This window comes from Apteryx mantelli, chromosome 6, assembly GCF_036417845.1.
Source record: "Apteryx mantelli isolate bAptMan1 chromosome 6, bAptMan1.hap1, whole genome shotgun sequence".
NCBI lineage: Eukaryota > Metazoa > Chordata > Aves > Apterygiformes > Apterygidae > Apteryx > Apteryx mantelli.
This window is the reverse complement of record NC_089983.1, coordinates 22,752,748-22,772,831: the sequence shown is the minus strand read 5'-3', so window position 1 is coordinate 22,772,831 and position 20,084 is coordinate 22,752,748. Positions and strand designations below refer to the sequence as shown.

At 41.4% G+C, this 20,084-nt stretch overlaps 1 protein-coding gene across 1 annotated transcript in view; it reads left to right on the top strand.

The window, feature by feature from the left end:
- PPP1R1C (protein phosphatase 1 regulatory inhibitor subunit 1C) overlaps window positions 1-17,493 on the top strand; it is a 57,465-nt gene extending 39,972 nt beyond the window's left edge. Inside the window, exon 5 of the mRNA XM_013960551.2 lies at window positions 17,042-17,493. Within this exon, the coding sequence (XP_013816005.2) occupies window positions 17,042-17,130 (89 nt within the window). The 3' untranslated portion in view covers window positions 17,131-17,493. The remainder of the gene's footprint in view (window positions 1-17,041) is intronic.
- The last annotated feature ends 2,591 nt before the right edge of the window (window positions 17,494-20,084 follow it).

The following is a 20,084-nucleotide window of genomic DNA, read 5'->3' as shown; positions in this document are numbered from 1 at the left end:
AGCCATAAATCGCTATATTTTGCTTTGTTTCCCTTGATTCAAACATATTTTTATACTCTTATTCTGTCCTTGAAAATCATTTCTTTCAGCAAAGTGCTTCTATTCCCTATTGCAGTTAAAGTCACCATGTTAATTAGTGCTGTTTGAACAGTTTCAGACAGAACTGTTTTGCACCGGCTGTTTCTGATTCAGCACTGTGCAGGAAAGGGTCATTTCGTTTTCGAGGATGCCGGGGGCAGGAGCCTGCCTTCTTTCTTGCCAGCTTAATAGCAAGTGTAAGTTACCACGTTTTAGGCCTTGCTAGGGGTTAATGCAGGTATCTCCTTGGTTCCCGTCCTGGTAGCTGCAGCCAGGCCTACAGCAGGCGCGCGTTTCCCGCTCACAAAACACTTCTTAAAGATTAAATGCTTCTGCCTGCGTGGGGATGGGCTTTGGAGCGGGAGCCATTTAGTGCATTTTTTTTAGCTGTAGGCTATGGGACTTTGGTTGCTAAGGGCCAACATGTGTTTAGAAGATCAAAGGATGAAGTCTTTGGAGAAGCCTATGGTGAACACTGGGAACAGTATTGATATTTAGGGAAATCTATCCATCACCCTCTCTGCTACATCTGTGCAGTTACTTTCCAGACTAGAGATGCAATATAATGTTTGAATATAGCTACATCTTAAGAAACGCTAACAATAGGCAAAATTTCTTTGATTCCCCCAGGGGTCAGTACTGGGTCCAGTCTTGTTCAACTTCTTCATCAATGACCTGGATGAAGGCACAGAGTGCACACTCAGCAAGTTTGCTGACGATACAAAACTGGGAGGAGTGGCCGATACGCCAGAGGGCTGTGCTGCCATTCAGAGAGACTTGGACAGGCTGGAGAGGTGGGCAGAGAGGAACCTCATGAAATTCAACAAAGGGAAGTGCAGGGTCCTGCACCTGGGGAGGAATAACCCCATGCAGCAGTACAGGTTGGGGGTTGACCTGCTGGAAAGCAGCTCTGCTGAGAAGGACCTGGGAGTGCTGGTGGACACCAAGTTAAGTATGAGGCAGCAATGTGCCCTTGTGGCCAAGAAGGCCAATGGTATGCTGGGGTGCATCAGGAAGAGTGTTGCCAGCAGGTCGAGGGAAGTGATTCTCCCCCTCTACTCAGCCCTGGTGAGGCCACATCTGGAGTACTGCGTCCAGTTCTGGGCTCCCCAGTACAAGAGGGATGTGGCACTACTGGAGCAAGTGCAGCGAAGGGCCACAAAGATGATTAGGGGACTGGAGCATCTCTCTTATGAGGAAAGGCTGAGAGAGCTTGGCCTGTTTAGCTTGGAGAAGAGAAGGCTGAGAGGAGATCTTATCAATGTGTATAAGTATCTGAAGGGAGGGTGTCGAGAGGATGGGGCCAGACTCTTTTCAGTGGTGCCGAGCGACAGGACGCGAGGCAATGGGCACAAACTGAAACACAGACACTTCCATCTTAACATGAGGAAAAACTTTTTCACTGTGAGGGTGACAGAGCACTGGAACAGGTTGCCCCGAGAGGTGGTGGAGTCTCCTTCTCTGGAGATATTCAAAATGCGCCTGGATGCAATCCTGTGCAATGTGCTCTAGGTGACCCTGGTGGAGCAGGGGGGTTGGACTAGATGATCTCCAGAGGTCCCTTCCAACCTCAGTGATTCTGTGATTCTGTGATTCTGTGATTCTGTGATTATACTTCTCTGTGCTAGAAAATGAGAAGCCAGTGGGCACAGACTGAAATACAGGAAGTTCAGCTTAAACTTAAGAATTTTTTTTTACTCTGTGGTTGGTCAGACACTGGAACAGGTTGCCCTGAAAGGCTGTGGGGTGTCCCTTCTGGAGATATTCAAACCCCGATAGGACATGGTCCTGAGCAACCTGCTGTAGTTGACCCTGCTTCGAGAGAGGGTTTGGACTAGGCAGTCTCCAAAGGTCCCTTCCAATCTCCGTGATTCTATGATTCAATAACTATTTTATTTACCCATAAGCATTTCATAACATGGTGGTGACGGCATGATAAAATCTTAATTTTAATGAAGAATAAAGGATGGCATTTGATTCTGCGGTAGTAAGTTCCCTCCTTCTGTAACAGCACCCTCTACATATCAATTTGCCTGGTGATACTGTGTTTTACAGGGGGAATATCTGAGAATCCAGAATTAGGACTAGTGAAGGCTGCAAGCCCCAAGTTAGCTCCTAATGGGAGAAAAATCCTTTCTCTAGCACCAAGGGATGTTAATAAAACCAGAAGAGGGACTGGCTCTGATCTCGCAGAGATACTCTAGTGCTCCTAGGTAGATAAGCAGACTTGATTTGTAACTCAGTTCATTAGATTTGCTTTGATTAACATAAAATGCCAACTACAGAGGGAAGAGGGGAAGTATTCAAGCCATGTTCAGCTTTAGTCTTCTGAAATGGATCCCAGTTGTTTCAGATGATATCTGCAGCTCACACACAATGAAGTGGTGAAAACTGAAAAGGCTCATTCTTCCTGACAAATTCCTGCTTGGATATAAGAACTACAGCTACAGTACCTGTAATGTAAAGAAAATGGTAATTGCCTGCTATGCATATACCACCCATAAAGCAACTGTGATGGGGATAATTTAATGTAAACACTGACCTATCAATCACTTGTTTAATCATTGCAATGTTTTTGTAATTTTGAAGGTATTTATAAAATACTTAAAAGAAAAGAAGAACTCCTTCCAACATTTATGAAATTACTGATGTCAGATTATGCTGATGCCAAAATCCTATCTCCTTTGTCATCACAAGAAGGATCACAATGATGATTATAATTATAACTCAGTAGGGGATTCATCTGCAAATTAACAGAGAAGCTTATAGACTTCTGACAGAAACCAAACAGACTGGATTAATTAAAAGTGAAAGCCACACAGCACAGGGAAGTATGGAAGAGAAACACAATGTTGGATTTTTGGCTGACCAGCAAAGATTTTGCTCCTATCTCCGTTTTAAAAAGTACAACTCACTGGAATGCTTTTTAACTGCTCTCTGAAAATCCAAGGCTCCATAGAGTATTCAACAAAAGATTTAGATCTGCCACTAACTAATCTTGTGATTCATCTGACCGTGGAAAGAAATAATGCCCACAAAAGCAACAGCAAAAATAGAAAACAGGGATCCAGGATAAAAACCAAATTGAATCCTTAGGGTACCATGCCAGGTCTTGGAGTGAAACAGTAGAAGCTGTGAAGCAGTATAAGCTGTTCAGTCGCTACATGCAGAACTTCATCCACTCCATCATTTAGTCAGTCTTCTGCCTCTGTGCATTAGTGTCTCCTCTTCTCTGTCAAAGAGTCTCTTCCCTCAGGATGTTGCAGTAATTTTATTTCTCATCTGTTTACGTTTTACAACCTCAGAAAAATCCCCATGTCAGCCAAAATATAGAAAAGTAGAGCCACAGTTGGATAAGGCTATGACTTATCCCAGTATCTGAGACACTGCCGGTTCCACATGATACCTTTATTTGCAGATTTTTCAGATGGGTATACTGCTTCATTCATCCCTATCATAAATAGATCTCTGGTGGCCACTCTGTTTTTGAAACCCTAGTGATAATTGTTGTTCAAATGGAAACATGGTCTTTATTTGGAAAAAATAAATGAATACAGATGAACATGGGACATTTTTTGACTTTATTTACATTACTAGAATCCAATTTAATCTGAAGTTAAAACATATGGCACAAGAAATCTATACTACGAATCCTGATAATGTCACAGTGTAGTTTTTAATATCATGACAACTGTAATTACCAACTGCCTGTAGGTTTCAGCCCAACATGCAAACAGCTGAGACACCCGGAGTTCAGGTTCTCTAATACTGCATTTTCCCTGAGAATGAATTGCTTAAGTAAATTCCTTTAGAAAGCTTACTCATTCTGCTTTGAAGTCAGGTTTGTGCAGCCCCAAGAGCAGTTTCTAGGAAGGATGCATTTCTAGTCTTCATTAGAAAAGATAAAGACATGAATACCTGTAGTAAGAGAAGTGGCCAGGACAGCACAGCAGAGATTTCCTGTTAAGGACTGGTGAAGGAAAATGAAAATAGAAAGTGTTCTGGGTTGCCACTATTCCCAGGACATATCAGAGGAAAATAATTTGGTATGAGACTCGGTTTCCTTTTTCACGTATATCACCATTTAACACTAATATATAGGGAACAGAACTGCCTTTTTATCATCAGCAAAAGGAATAATACCTGTGGATAAAAAGCACTTGTTCCTAGACAGACAAATAGGATCACTTTTGTAAATGCTCATTGATCTTAAGGCTAGGAAAGGACTGTTATTTTTACGTAATTGAATCTTTGGCACACCCTTTAACCTAATTTTAACCTAATTCCTATATTCGATCCATAATTTATTTTGAACTATGACACATAATTAGGAATGCCAAAGTTAAGACTTCTCATGAAAGTTAAGATTTATTTAATTATTTTTATCCTGCTCCCTTCTTTGATTATAGCAGGTAGGACTATAAAAACATTGATTAATTTTGTAGATAGCAAACTATATAACCAAGCTGTGTCTTGTCCCTGCCTCTAAATGGACTTACATACTGCTATTGAAATACTGAGCAGAGCTTCATATTGTCTTGAGCATCAGCCTTTCCAAGCATTGACTGATGTGATCTTATAAACTTTTCTTCCTGCTTTTTTCCCCAACAGTTTGTCTAAAGGTGGTCAAACTACAGACAGTCTCAAACTCAAAACAGCCTACAGTATCATGTGGTGACTTAACAGAATGACAGAAATTGCTTGAGAAAATGCACAGTGTTTTAATTTAAAGAAGCCACACTCAGAAAATGCTTCTCGTAAGCTTTTAAGGACAGTGATATTTTGGTACAGTAGCCCAGTTGTTGGCCTCTGTTATTATGGAGCAGCTGATCCAGGTTTGAATATGTGGTCCTTTATTTGATGGAATTATTTTAATCCTTTGACTTAAGGGAATGATTCTGCCAACACTGTCTTTTTAATCTATTGTTAGATAGAAAGTCAACTGGCTGTGAAAGGTACTGTTGTTAAAAGTGAGTTTTTAGCAATTCCAGAAGATAAACACACCATCCAGTAAAACTTGGCTCCCAGATATCTAGCTTCTGAGGAGTGATTCTGACTATCTAATAAGCTTACCAGGACTCTACAGAGCACGGCACCCTTGAAAGTCTGCCTGCACTGGCTTCATTTAAGCACACTTCACTTCTAAGCCTATCTCTGAATTATGAAAAATTGAGATGAAAAATCTGAGCTGAAAACTTTAATTCTCTCATAGCTGCAGACTCAAGCCTTTGCAGTCACACCAGCACACTGGAGAGGTGTAAAAAAAGAGCCTTGCAGTACTGTCAGGCTTCATTACAAATGTTCAAGTCATCTTTGCATTCTTTTCACCTGAAGTTGCTGTTGAGGTATTTGACCAAGAGCCATCCTCCACAAAATCAGCTGAGAAATGTTTTCTTGCTTTCCAAAGGACAAATTAAAATTGAGTTGAGACTGTTACAAGCTGAAACTTCCACTTAGCTGACTGCAAGGGCTTCTGCTTTTTATTAGAAGTTTTAAGACTGTCTGACTTTGGCAATCTAAGGACTAGTAAGCGAATTAGGGAATCAGCAAAATGAGATGTTTACATACGAGCAGAAGTTGCCTAGAGCAATGAAAGCCTTACTGTTTACTCTTCTGGACACTGTTAAGTGAGAGATGCATTCTCTTCAGTTACCAGCTAAACTGATCTCTGTCTCCAGGCCATCTCCGTGCAATCTGCGGAGGATTAACAAAAGCATTTTGTGTTGACGCAGATCCTTCATGCTACTCATATGGAGCTAGTGCTGATTTAAGCAACTTTTCAATGTAAGGAGGGAAAAACAGAATGGAAAGTGCTGTGTGAGAGAATAAAATGGAAAGCAGCCAGACCTTTGTAACATGAATTTTGCTGCTCTCATACAGTCTTCATTATGATAGTCATAACACTGGGTCTTTTGACCATGGAGAAAGTAGCATAAGGCCTAAAATTTGTCATTTAAAAGGCCTACTGTGAGGACTGACTATTGTATATCTGGAGCTAAGAGAAGACTTAGCTAAGAGAAGACAACCATTAAGCATTTAGAAAATTAGTCAGTCCTTGTTGCTTGGTATCTGTGTATGATCATTCAGCATTTAGAAAATTAGTCAGTCATTATTGCTTGGTGTCTGAATGATCATTCGCAACCATTTATGGTGACCTGCTGGAAATGCTGATGATATAATCTATTCCAGCTGTAACCTGCATAAGCATGTCAGATTTGCCAGTACTTAAGATCATTTGTTTTGATTTAGTTATCAGCACTTTTGAAAGGGAAGCATGCTACAGAAAATTGCATGACTGAATAACATCTTGGACTCGTGGTCATATGAGACACATGAGAGCTTTTTCTGCTCCTCAGCCTGAACTTCAATATAAAATAATGAGGCACACAATTTTGCTGATTTATAGCTCACTAAAATATCAACATAGTTTTAACTGCCACGCTGGTGCTTCAAATTCTTTTTACGTTAAACTTCTAAGAAATAAAATGTGTGCTGGTCTTTGAAGAGTCAATTAACTCTAAAGGACTGAGTGATACCCTGGCTTTGCATTTCCTTGGATAAACTAAACAGGAGTTTGAGATTACCTTGTGTGCAAATTTTATGTGTCGATCTGTTTATCTCGTACTTCTAACTTTAAATCCCAATGCAACATTAATTTGTAGTATTTTACATAGATTCATTGTAAGTGAACAGTAGCTATTTGAAAATATTTTTTCATTATAACTGGAAATTAAAATCATTTACAAAATCCGATCCTTCTTCTTTGAAAACCCTAAGAGAAAGCCTCACTGACTTCTGGAGTAGGGGATCAAGCCCTGTGAAATGCTAAGCGATGTAAATAACCTGGCTGTGTTCATACTGTCTCATTGATTCACAGGGGTAAGGACACACTTTTGCATGTTGGTTATAAAGCTTAAAGTGATTAGTTTTACTTTGCCATGAAAACTTGGTAAATGGAAGTTAACAGGCACATGTATGGTTTAGAGCTAGTTCCTCAGAGCAGTGTTTTTCAGTCTTTCTAGATGAAGAACAGCTTAACTTTTTGGAAAACTGCCAAACACTGTATTGAGCAAACTGTTCACATTTGCCCACATATATAAAGCAAAATTTTCCATGTCCATCTTCTTTTATTTCTTTTTCCCTTCCCCCCTTCCCTCCCATTTTATCTGTGCACTCGCTTGCACACATGGCACTTGTGAAGGCCTGGGTCTGTTTGTTTTTTTGCTGTCATCTCACAGATTACTTTCTAATGTGCTTGGGACCACCAGCGTCTCGCAGACTACCCTCAGAGAGCGGCTGCCGCGGGACACACACGAAGGGGCGAGGGTGCCTGGGCTGCCACCTGCCCAAGCCGAGACACCCTGTGCTTCAGCCCACCACCAGGAGCAGCCGCGGCTCCGGCGCTGCGTCTGCTTTAAAGAAGGGCTAGCCCCCAGGCACAGGTGGCCTGGTTGGCATGATTTATGAGCAGGAGCGTCAGCAGATGAAATAATTGCTTCCAGGCTGATAGACTGAAGCCACTCTCGTAGGTGGGAATGAAGAAACAAAAGGGAAGGTACCGCAAACACCTTTGCTGTTTGTATACAAATACCCAGCCATAGTCTAGCTCTTACTTCAACTCAGTAATCCCCCGCTTATCATTATATGCCATAATTCTTGTCATATTTTATTTGCACTAAACCCACACCAGGGATTAGGACTATGCACTAGGCAGTGTTCAAACATTTAAGAGAAATGAGTTGTTGCACCAGGGAGCTTACAGCTGGGGGGTAACAATAACAACCAAGCCCAGAAACAGATAAGGAGTAGTAGGAAGGAAGGCAACAGTCATTTGTCTCAGCACACTGGCAACCTAACTGCTCTCAAGTTGTTTTTTTAAATCCCGTAACACAGAGTTTTGAGGAGGATTTTGAAGCAACTGTGGATGCATTCAGTACAATGTGAGAGAAAGGATGAAAATGCTCATTTGAAAGCCTAGCAAAGGGAGCACTGAAACTGCATCATGTCCTCATTCGAGGTGAGAGCAGGTGGTGATGACAATATGGGCAGAGATCTAATTTGCCTGGGAAGCAAAAATAAACACCTTTAGTCAGAAACGTTTAGGATGGAAGCAATGGAAGGAGTTCAACAGAAAAAGTAACTTGTTCAGTGGTGACCTAGGAAATGGTCAAGGAAACGATTCGGATGATCTTAGCTACGGGATGCTGAATGCAGGAACAGGGCAGCATTCATAACGCCCAGAGACAAAGATACAATAGTAATGAAGGTCCAGAAAAAGGAGAGTCTGCATGACTATTTTTGCTGGATAAATGATAAAGACCATATTGGAGGCATTAAGTAATAAATATGTGCAAGATTTAGATGAAAATTGAATGTGACAATCTGGAGAAGAGTGAAAATCAGAAAAATGACAGTGAGCATCTCCTTCAGTGAGCTGGAAAGTAGAAGGAGGGAGAGAGTTGGGCAGCAGCTGGGGAGACAAGTAGGGTTAAGGATAAGGTTTATGTTTTAAGGGGATACTAATACATGCTCATGTACTGAATTCTGACTTGTCTGCAAGGAGAGCTTATCTAAACCAGGCAATTAAGTAAAAATGGATTAAAAGTTTCAGGAACTGATTATATAGATCATGGAGATAGATGGCAGGTCATTTATGTGAAGAGGAAATGAGAAGGCTCAGAACAGGCGTTTTGCAAATTAGCATTTTCTTTTTTGATTTACTGTCCTACTCTTACTTGGAATACATCCTCTTCTGTATTTCAGCTATTTTAGATGAAAACTTTATACAGTAGGGATGAAAATTCAATTGTTTGGTCAGAGAAATTTTCATCAAGAAGTCGAAGTACCCAGGATGTGTTTTTACCAAAGAATGTGTAGGGAGTAAGCTCTGAGTTTTTCCATGAACAATAGTGACAGCTTTGTATCTGAATTCTTGATCAAATGGGGCTGAGGGAAGACAAGACATATGCCTTATGTTTAAATAAATACAGCAGCATATTTCGCATGCACCTGACAATAAAAACATGTAATATGCAACATAGAACAATAGACACATTTCACTTGTCAAAATGTTGAAAGTGTTTAGAAAGAAAATGAATTTGATGTATATGGATTTGAAATGACTTTTAACAGATTTTAGTGATTTTGAACAGCTAGTTTTTTTCTAGCAGAAAGGGAAACCAAAGCTTGATTACATAGGAAGTGTATTTTAAAAGTATATCTATCATGTTCTTATCTGTCATAAGGTCTATGGTATACATCATTTGAAAAATGTATGTGATTGCTTAGAAAGATAAATACAACAGCCACAACAATTCACAAACATTGAATAGGTGATAGGCCTCTATGTACTTAATAGTCTTTTAAGATGATTAAACCTGCCTTTTCTAAACTCTTATGAAGCAGGAAATGTTGAGAGTGGAGAATGGTTAAACAGTAAAAGCTGTACTCTGTTAGACTGATGAAAGGCACAGAGAAGAAAAGCATCTAATAATTGCTTTGCTCCTACAGAAGGAGATTTCTGCCAGGTGGAGCTGTTCCTGCAAGACTCTGAAAGTCCTCAGCTTTGGCTGAACCTGTAATGGGAGAAAGCTTTTTTTTTGCTTTCACAGTAGGGAGTTTCCTGGAGCAGAGAACTGAGCCTTGGGCTGGACAACGTGACTTAACAGCATTTTGACAGGAAGTATCAAGTTGTGCAGCAGTGTCTCTCTCTCGGAGATCCTCAGTGCTTTCCAGGTAGCACTGACCCTGTAGAAGTAAGGTTTCCCACACAGAGCACCTGACGCTTCTGGAAACTTGTGGCAAAATATTTTGTAAAGTGTTGGGATTCTGTGTTACTTTCATTGCTCATATGTCTAGCGGAGTAAAAAGCAATTTCTTTTGTAACAGGAGTGCATAGGTTTTGTTTTTATTACTACAGTGTATGTTTTAAAATCCGTTACATCTGCAGGCAGTGAACAGTCATATTCTTTTAAGTATAAGACAATTCGCAGTCCTCAGGCGCCATACATCAGCAGAGAGTAACTGAGACAGATGATCTGCCTATGAGGTCAAGGTGGAAAGACACACTGGCTCAGCACCAGCCACCGTCTGCTCCTGGCAGGGCTCCCTACCAGAGGTGTAACAGGACTTGCTCTTCAGGACGCCTTGCTCTTACGTCTCCCTCTCAGACACTGACGTTCTTTTCTTTGTAGGTACTGGGCCAGGAGTGTGGTCCGATTTCTGTGAGAGATTGTCTGGGGACCTATTCGCCACAGGCAGGGGATATTACATGTTCTCTGATTTTAGAAATACAGTAACGTCTGGTTCAAAGCAACCCCTTAATCCCATTGGTTTTAATCCCTCTTATTTGAGGACAAATACATACAACTGGCAGAGCACAATGGGCCAGATAACCTAATTATTGTGAGCTGGCACATTTCCTGAAATCAGTGTTGAGATGCCGATTTACAGCTGCTGAGACCTTGCCTCCCCACCCCCCCAGTCACCTGGGGGGGCCTCCACTGGACTCGCTCAAGTCTATCAATGTCTTTCTTGTACGGGGGGCCAAATGCAGTATTCCAGATGCAGTCGAGTGCATGCTGAGTAAAGAGGAATAAACACTTTCCTCAATCTATTGGCTGTGCTGCTGCTGTAACGTGCTAGTATGGTGTTGATCATCTTTGCTGCTGCACTTCTAACTCATTTTTAGCCTATGGTCCACCAGGATCCACAGGTCCTTCAGCAGAGATCCTACCTAGCTGGTTAGTCCCTAGCCTGTACAATTGCAGTGGGTTAGTCTACCACAGGGGTAGGACTTTGCTTTTGTCTTTGTTTAATTTCATTAAGTTCCTGTTGGTCTGTTCCTCTAGCCTGTCTAGGTCCATCTGAATGGCAGCTCTGCCCTTGAGCACCCCCAGTTTGGTGTCATCTCCAAACTTAATGAAGATGATTTGCAGCTCCTCCTCCAGTTCACTGATAAAGGTATTAAACAGGATAGGTCCCAGGATGGACCCTGAGGAACTTCACTTGTAACTGGCATCCATGTTGAGTATGGCCCACTAACCCACTACCTTTTGAGCTCAGCAATCCAGCCAGTTTTTCACCCATATAGCAGTCTACCTATCTAAACCCAGATTCAACACAAGGATGCTGTTAGAGACTGTGTCTTGCTAAAGTCAAGGTAGATGACATCCATTGCTCTCCTGTCTTCTACAAATCTTGTTACTTTATCATATTAGACAATCAAGTTCGTCAAGCACGATTTACTCTTGGTCAATACATGCTAGCTACTGCCAGTCATTCTCTTCTTCACGTGACAAGAAAATGGCTCCAAGATTTGCTCCATAATTTTGCCAGGGACCAAAGTGAGGGGATAGGCCTGTAGTTTCCTTCTTGACCTTTTCAAAGATGGGTGCAACATCCACCTTTCTCCAGTCATTGGGGACCTCTCCCAGTTTCCACAACCCTTCAAAGATGACAGAGAATGGCCTCACGATGATATCAGCATCAGATTTCTCAGCACCCTTGGATGCAACCCGCCAAGCCCCATGGACGTCAGTAGTTCAAGATTTCTCAAGAGAGCCTTGACTCAATCCTCGTCTACTACTGGCAGTTCCTCTCCCTGTTGGACCCTGTGTCTGGGCACAAAGGCCTGGGAGATTCTCAGTCCAAGAGCAAGGCAAAGAAGGCAGTGAGTACATCAGCCTTTGTCACTAAATCCACCCACCCATTCAGTAGGAGACCCCATTTTCCTTGTTTATTCTTTACTGCTAATGTAGGGGAAGAAACTCTTCCTGTGGCCCTTGACACCCTTTGCCTGTTTTAAGCTCTAGCTGAGCTTTAGCTTTTGTATCACCATCCCTGCAAAGTGGGCTTGCCTTTTATTCTACAATCCTCATTTTTAGCTTGTCTTCACTTTCATCTGCTGTGTATGTCATGATTTTGGCACTGAAGCTCAGTCATGAGTTCCCTGCTTAGGCAAGCTGCTCTTCTGATACAGCTACTCATTTGCCTGTGCATCAGTATGCACCACTCTCGTGCTTGGAGGAGGCTGCCCTAAAGACCTGCCAGCATTGCTGGGCTCTTCTGCCTTTCAGAGCTGCCTCCCACTGCATCCCACTTACCACTTCTCTGACTAAGCCAAAGATTTGTGGTGGATGCTGTTTTTCATTAAATGAGTTTCTGGTTTTTCTTTTTTTTAATCCAAAAACTCACATCAGATGAAAAAAGATGACAAAGGAGTTTCAGAGAAGTCAAAACACTTTTGACTGATAAATTTGAAATAAAGTGTTTCATAAAAGAACATTTCTTTTTCCAGGTTAGTGGCTTGAATACATGATTTTTGTTTTGATTTTCTCATTTTTGTTGGAGGAATAAGAAAGTTTTTCATTGAGGATTGGTATAAATTAAATATTTTTACTTGGCTATTATCCCCTTTCTACAGCTCTTTTTGATAATTTCAAAGTGATTTGCATTCTGAAACTCTGAAAATCAGGCTACTTTGTATGTGCCTCAGCTTGGGCTTCCACTGGTTTTTGAAAAAATGGAAATATATTTTTGATAGAGAAAGGCTCAGTTCCAAATCATAAGACTAAGTAACCCTTCAAACTTCAGGGAATTTAAATTGCCAACCAGACTTTTTTATTTCTAGAGAGATTTAATTCAGGAACATTTGGCTCTTTCATATCTTGTGACACTGCTTAGCCTTCTAATCTGGTGCTGTTCAAAAAAAGCTGTTCATTAAACAGCATAGATTTTATTATGTGACTGCAAAAATGCCAGAAAGTTGTCCCATTTGATCTCATAATTTATAAGTAATCTAGAAATATGCTTTGAGGCAGTGATTCATCTAAAAGGCATTACCAGTTCAAAGTGCATTAGTGCATGGCTGCTGAATATGGTTTGGCATTAAGGGTTTCTTCGTCAGCATTACTAGGATTAAATTACCTGCAGTGGAATATGAGCCCTCTGAGAAAAACAGCTCTCCTCCTTTTGGCGTTAAGAGCATAAAGGGAGAGCGAGACGGGAGAAGGAACCCAAAAGGTGGTGTACAGACAGGCGTAGCTGGTGGGCGGAAGAGCGAGCGAGCTGGAGCCCGTGGGGATGAGCTGGTGGGTAGGGTGCGGCGGGAGAGTCGAGGCGCAGGAGGCCGGGAGTCGCGCGGCGCCAGGCTGGGCACTGCGGCTTGCTGCTGCCGGACCTCCCCAGCTAGCGGAGAGCAGCCGGAGCTGGCACGAAGTAGCTGCGGGAGAGCACGGGCAGGTCTCCGCGGGAGGGCAAGGGTGCTGACAAACTCACGGCATGGTTTGCTGCCTGAAAAGAGGGGCACTGGTGAGCCAGGGTGACTCGTTGTGGTTCAGCCTTTGCGGTTCTTTCCATTTGCAATTATTAATTTTATAAAGCTTGGGCAGTTTGCATGGCACCAGTTAACTTCGTGTTTTGAACTTAGGTCTGCTGTATGTACAAATAGTGTCTTCCTCATTAAATATCCCCCTTCAAAATTATATCATTCTGTTTTTTGTTTGTTTTTTTTAACAAGTAAAATCTCAGAGCCTGTATTTGTTGCTCAGCTTTAATATACCGCTGCATTGGTGAATAGTGGCAGACCCCAAATAGTGTTCTGATGCCTCCTGATAGCTATTTAGGAAAGCAGAGGACATGAACAGTGTTACCAGTGTAATGTGTATGAAGCCTGAAAAGATAAATGTATTTCCCTTTCTACTTAGTTAACACACTTCCATGAAAGCAGTAGTAAAAATGGTTGGGTAACCCGAGTAATAATGTCTTCACCCAATCTCTAGCCAGAATATAACCTTTTAGCAAACACTTTAGATGTTCCTAAACAAAGATACTGGATACGAATAGATCCAACTCCTCAGCACCTGGTACAGCTTGCTTAGAAAAAAATCTCTCCCTATAAATAGAGCTCTGCCTTATTACTTGCTTATCATTGTCTTCACATTGACAAAGGGGAGGTCGCACAGCTTAACCAGCCCTGCTAGAGTGACATTTGAGAGCCGCCATAAAGGCCTCTTCTCTTAAATTGTTTTAGCTAAGCAGGAACTGTGGATAAATGTGCCAATATATTGCTGGGTATGCTTAGTTTTAAGATATTGTGACCATCCATGGTAGCTACTATGGTTTACTGCAATACTGTGTGACTAGATATGCTTTTTAATCTAAGAGTATGGTTGCTATGACTTTACTAAATATTTTTATTACCCCAGACACTGGCTTTGTGCACAGAACACAACTTCAGAAAAGCCACCTTTCTTTTCTGTCATGCATGTTTATATCTTATTGACAGGAACTTCTTTACCTGTAGGTCAATTCATGCTGACTTATTTTATTGTTTAGCTGAGTCAAGACAGTAGGGTTGTCTTTTATTATCAACTCTTGTTGTGTCTTTTATTGTCTAGTTGAAATACTTATGACTTGTATAGGGTTAGTTAATTCTGGCAAACTGCAGTGTAACATTCTGAGGCTTACCAATAATGGCATTATGAGTCTTGTGCATCTATTGCTCCGTGCAGGAAACCCTGTGAATCTTTACTTCTAAATGATACTGCAGTATTAAATGACCAGCAGAGGTGAAGGCAGGCTGTAAAACAGAGTTTATGAAAAATCATTAAATAAGACTGATAGTTGCCTGCTATGTAAGAATCAATGGGTAATACTCATTGATATCATTGCTCTAAATTTACTGAAATTTTCACATTAAAATATTGCAATTAAGCCACATAACCAAAAGTCCTCAATCCTACCAAAAACATCATTTCATGAAACTTTATCATACTGATTGTATATCCTGCACCCTCATTTCTGCCCCTAATTGTTCCTGTTCATATCCTAAAAATTCCCTGGAAAATGCAGTATTCTGGTTTCTAACAATTCCTGTCTGAACTACTAAATAATATATGTTAGACAGGTATTGTAAATGTGTAAAAAATGGCTCTGTAGGACCAGAGATAAACAACAGGAGATGAACTTGCAGCACAAACATAATTTCATTTTGAAATTAATGCCCATTAACCTACAGTTAGGTGAAATCGTGTTAAAAGTGTTTGCCTTACTAATAGGTGCTGCTAAATAGGTCCACTGGGTGGTAGCTGAGCACCCAAAGTGTTTCTTTACTTATCGCAGTTACTTAATTGGAAATAAGAGATTTTTAAATACTCTGCATAAAGCAAAAATGAGCTGAAATGGTTTGATTATCGCAGGGCACATTTACAAATACTGTGGATTGGGAGCATTAATTTATTTGCTTGTTTTACATCTGAACAACTGTTTCCCAGGGAACCGAGTACTGTCTTTCATGTGACTAGACAGAAAGAGAAGTAGCCAGCCCGGAGCGCTGCCTGGCTAGTGCTGGAAGTGGAGCAGACAGCACTCCTGTTGTAAGATCTGTTATAAGATCTGTTCTCAGTTATTTGTATCTTTGCTGAACTAGAATCACTTATGCTGAAATTTTTCAAGTAACATACCTAGAAAAAAAGTATCCCAAATTTCACAGTGGTGTGAACATAACCGGTAAAGTGTAGGCACCTCCAGGCCTGGCAGTTTTAGGGTTGAGATTCTTGGACATAAACCCTCAATTCCTCTAACTCACAACCTAAGAGTAATCTGCATCTTTCCCTATGTGGCCTAAAGATGGTCCCTTTTTGAAAATTGTGCCTTTACAAGTGCTATGACAGTAGGATATTTGTTATCCAGCTGTGGTTATATAGAGTGGGTGAGGTGCAATTACTCCTCAACAAACAGAGCAGCTGACACCTAAAGGAAGCTTTTTTTTCTGACAGCTGCAAATGGTGAGTAGAAGTATGTATGATCTGCAACGAAAGCAAAAATGCCTTCATGTTATGACAGTAATGACAGCAGAAAATTTAATTCAGGCTTACATTTTCATGAAATCATGCATCTTTGACTAGCGATTATGTTCCCACTATGACTGCTTTAGCCAAAATCCAGGGGACCCAGAAACTAACTAGTGTTGTGAATTTGCTATTTTAGATTTTCTGAAAATAATAATCCTTGTTCTTTGGTCTCTTTTCTCTATCTTCTTTTTAGCTTGACTTTGCTTCCTTTTTTAGCTTGAATTCTTCTGTCACACCAAGGTAGAGCTGAGAAGATGAGATTGGGCCCATTTGTTGAAGCCTGTTTGCTTGTACTGAATTTGAGACAGGGAAAATAACTTTACAGGTTGATTAATTATCACAGAGCCTACTTCACTTGCCTACTCAAACAGGCAGGCAGCCAGGACTTTCTTCAAAAAAACCACTCCAAGTATCCTGCTATAAGCGTTTACCCTTTTCATCCAGCCTCATGTGGTATTTGGAGGTCAAATACATTCTAACGTTCCTCCTGCTCCAGAATACATCTTCCCTATGAGGAAACTGTATGATCCAACTTTGTCACTGCTTTGGCCCCAACAGCTTCCCTTATTTGTCAAGTTCTGTGCTTTCTTTGTGTCAGGACAATTATAAACATCGTCCGTAGACTAGCAGTAAGCACACTGGAAAACTCCTCGGTCATACATAAGAAGCTGTGAACATGGGTTTTGGCTCCAAGTGAGCAATGACCTTCAGAAGATCAGTTTCAGAAGGGTTGAAGTTTAAATTCTGGTAGAATAATTCCCATGCTTTTTATCTGAGCCTCTAAGACTTGAATTATCTGAGACTGGCCATTAATCTGATTAAGAAACACAGAGGAAAAAGAGAGGCAACTACTATTCTCTTCTGCAGGGCGTCCTTTAGCAGTTTTTTCAACAAACGCTGATAGATTTCTGAAGAGCCGATATTCAGGGCAGAGAATATTTCTGTTGGAAGCACATTTTAGCATTGTTTGAATTAAGAGGTTTGTGAGACGGTATGAGCATTAAAAAAAACCAACAACTTTCCATTGGCTTGGTTTTTCGCTTGTTTCTTCCTTCAGGAAAATAAAAAGTGAGCTAATACAACTTTAACCATGACTTTTATATTTGCAGGGATTAAGCACCTGAAAAGTCAGAATGATACAGCATTTCCGGAGGAGGAAGAGGGAGTTAGTGAAAGAGAGGAGGAGTGGGGCCACTAAACTGCACCGAGCTTCCTCGCGAGCGATCCCTGAGGCTCCGGGGACTGCGAGCCTCGGCACACCCGAGGCGGGATGGCTCGGCTCGTGCGCCTGACACGGCCTGCACCTCGGCGTTCAACGCGCGCAGTCGGGTGCTCTCGGGGCAGCACTCCTTGACTGGGTTTTACAGCCATTCGCAAACCTGTTCTGTGATCCCTATACCTGAAGATAAACAGTTATTTTAAAGTCATTTTTCTTCCATTTTGTATGACTTAGAAATGTAATTTGCAAACGTGTTAGTGATCTGACAACAGTACTGCCAGAGCTTAACTCCTGAGTGTGAGCTGTATTCTAAGCCCTACTGTAAATAAAACCAATTTAAAAGCTACGAAATAAATACTATGTTCATTTAGACAAAAATGTTGTGTGTTGTACAGTGTTTTTGTCTAGCCTGCAGGTGAATATTCGTGTAAAATGACTCCTTCAGTTCAGGGCAGCTTTTACCAGGATTATTAGAGTTACTTGCAGTGATGTAGGTAGAAACCAAAATGCACAGGGCTGACTCTTTGGCCTAGGGCAAAGGCAGTCTTCTCCGTGTTCCCTGGGTCTGCATCACGTACAATATACAGCACTCTTCTTGCTTTGGGTCTGCGGCTGTCTAGTCACATCAGCCAAAATGATTTCTCCTTATGTAAGACCACTGTTACATGGAGGCATTAGAAAAAGCCTTGATCTGGGGGAGACACAAAACGTGAGTGCCAGACCTGTGGGCAGGTTTCCACGCTTCAGCTGATCCACAGGAGCTGACCATGTTCGTTCCTAGCCCACAGCAAGGACAAGCGTAATATGGCTTACCTGGGAGAAAGGGTCAAACTATCCTGCATTTATCAGTTTCAGCTAACGATTAGCAGTATATCAAGCTGCGGTGACTGATCATGTGCCTGACCCCTAGGATATCTGGTTCAGTTTTGGCATGGTTCAAAGCAACATTTTCATTTTTTAGATCATGCAAACTCTATGGCTTCAATGAAGCTTAAGACAAAGCCTAAAATGAAATAAGGTAGAGAAGGAGAACCGTGTTTCTTTAAAATTGTTCTTGACCATTTCCTTCTTTATCAATGGCCAATTTTTAAACCAGTTAACTGTCATTTTGTATCAAGTTTGCCTTTAATACAAAGATTTATCCTCAGTTTAACTTTCTATTGCTTTGGGTCTCTCTTAAAAGGCTGAGCTGGCACAAAAAAAGAAAAAAAAAAAACAAAACAGGGTGAAGAGTATGAAAACACAGAGCCTTTGTCTGCGTGTTGCATGTGGCCGTTTTGTTCTCTTCTGGGCTGTTCCATGAAGACCGACTGCGGACGGGATGTGTTAACAAGTGTTTCTCTGTATTTGACAGCCATCTTTTTTTCTCTCCATCTGTATCTGTGCTCTTCGTTGCCATATTCTGTAGAAACCCTCTGAGCAATATCCATGGCTCTAGCTTAGAAAAGATAAGGAAGAATCACTTCTACAGGCATGACCATGGGACTGAGGGCTTTTTTAGGATGCAAATAACAAAAGAAGGGAAGCGACTCTTCATAAAATGTTTGAATGGACCAGAGGTAAGACTGGAGCAGTATCAGGAAGAGCTGGGCTCTGGTCCCAGCTTTGCTTTTCCACAGCAACAGGCACTTCCCTTCGTCGCTCATTCTCACTTCTCCCAGTTGTCAAATGGTGATCACTGCAGATCCTCTCATCATATAAATGTGTTGTTAGCTGATAAAGCTCCTCCGATTACGGCTTTTCGCTGGGTATTAGTGCCCTTGGGCTTCAAATGAGTCTCTAGAACTTACTAATTATAGTACAAATGAAAAAGTGTTAATAAATGATAACAGTTGATACCAACACAAGGCATTTTGGAATCTCACGTTCCAGAGGCAACACAAAACACCTAGTAAGAACTTAGAGAATTCATCGTTGAACATCTTATTTCAGGACCGCTGTTGGGCTCAAAAATGATTACACTTTATAAATAATATTAGACTTAGTTTGAACTAGATCTGAGTGCATTCTGGGCTTGTTACTGCAGCAACGAGAGGACAACAACTCTGTTTTACAGCCGTGATCTGGGTGAAGCATCATGGTCTGATAAGAGCCTCAGACAGACACACCAGTATTTGGATGCATCTCCAAACCCAGCTCTTATCATCTCCCCTCATCTCTCAATGTTCCAGCTGTGCTTTACGATTCTCAAAGCCTGTTTCTTTTCCTCTTTCTTGACTCAGGGCAAGAACATGCCTGAACAGAGGAATGGACTGGTTCTTTTTGGCAAAGAGACAGAACTTGTCACATAGATTTCACTACAAATCCACCTTGACATCATTTACTGATGGAATACCATCTGAAGGACACAGGGTGCACTTTTTTATACATAGCCATTTTAAACAGGAAAAGCTAAGCAAACCCTGTTTGTGTGCTCTTCCACTTGTGAAGCACACAGCAAGTGGAGCTATAAGAAAAGATCCGTAAATGGACAGAACCTAGAATAAGGAAAAATACCCACCTTAGTACCTGCTATGAAGCAGAGTTGAAGCACTGGAGTAAGGTTTCAGACAACCTCAGGACGGAAATTTCTGGGTGTGGAGAAGTCAGAAAGGAAGATCAGCGAGAGGATTGTAATTACTGTCTCTTCTGGGTTTTGGCCCAGCCAATGACCTTTAAAAACAGCAGCCCTGACAGCAAGTCTCTCATATGCTTTGGACTGTAATTGAAGGCTCTAATTGTCTCACAGTGCGATGAGCTTTACAGAGTTTTACTTGAATTACGCAGATCTCATTGTAATTATGTAAAATGCTGTCTGCAGGCCAAAAAATGACCACAAAAGTAGTTTTGGCCCCTTCCATATGGAGGAATGGCAGGGGGAGGGAAGAAAATTATTGAAAGAATGAACACCTGTGTGATTCCCCAGCTGGCATAAATTTGCCTCATTTCCCTGT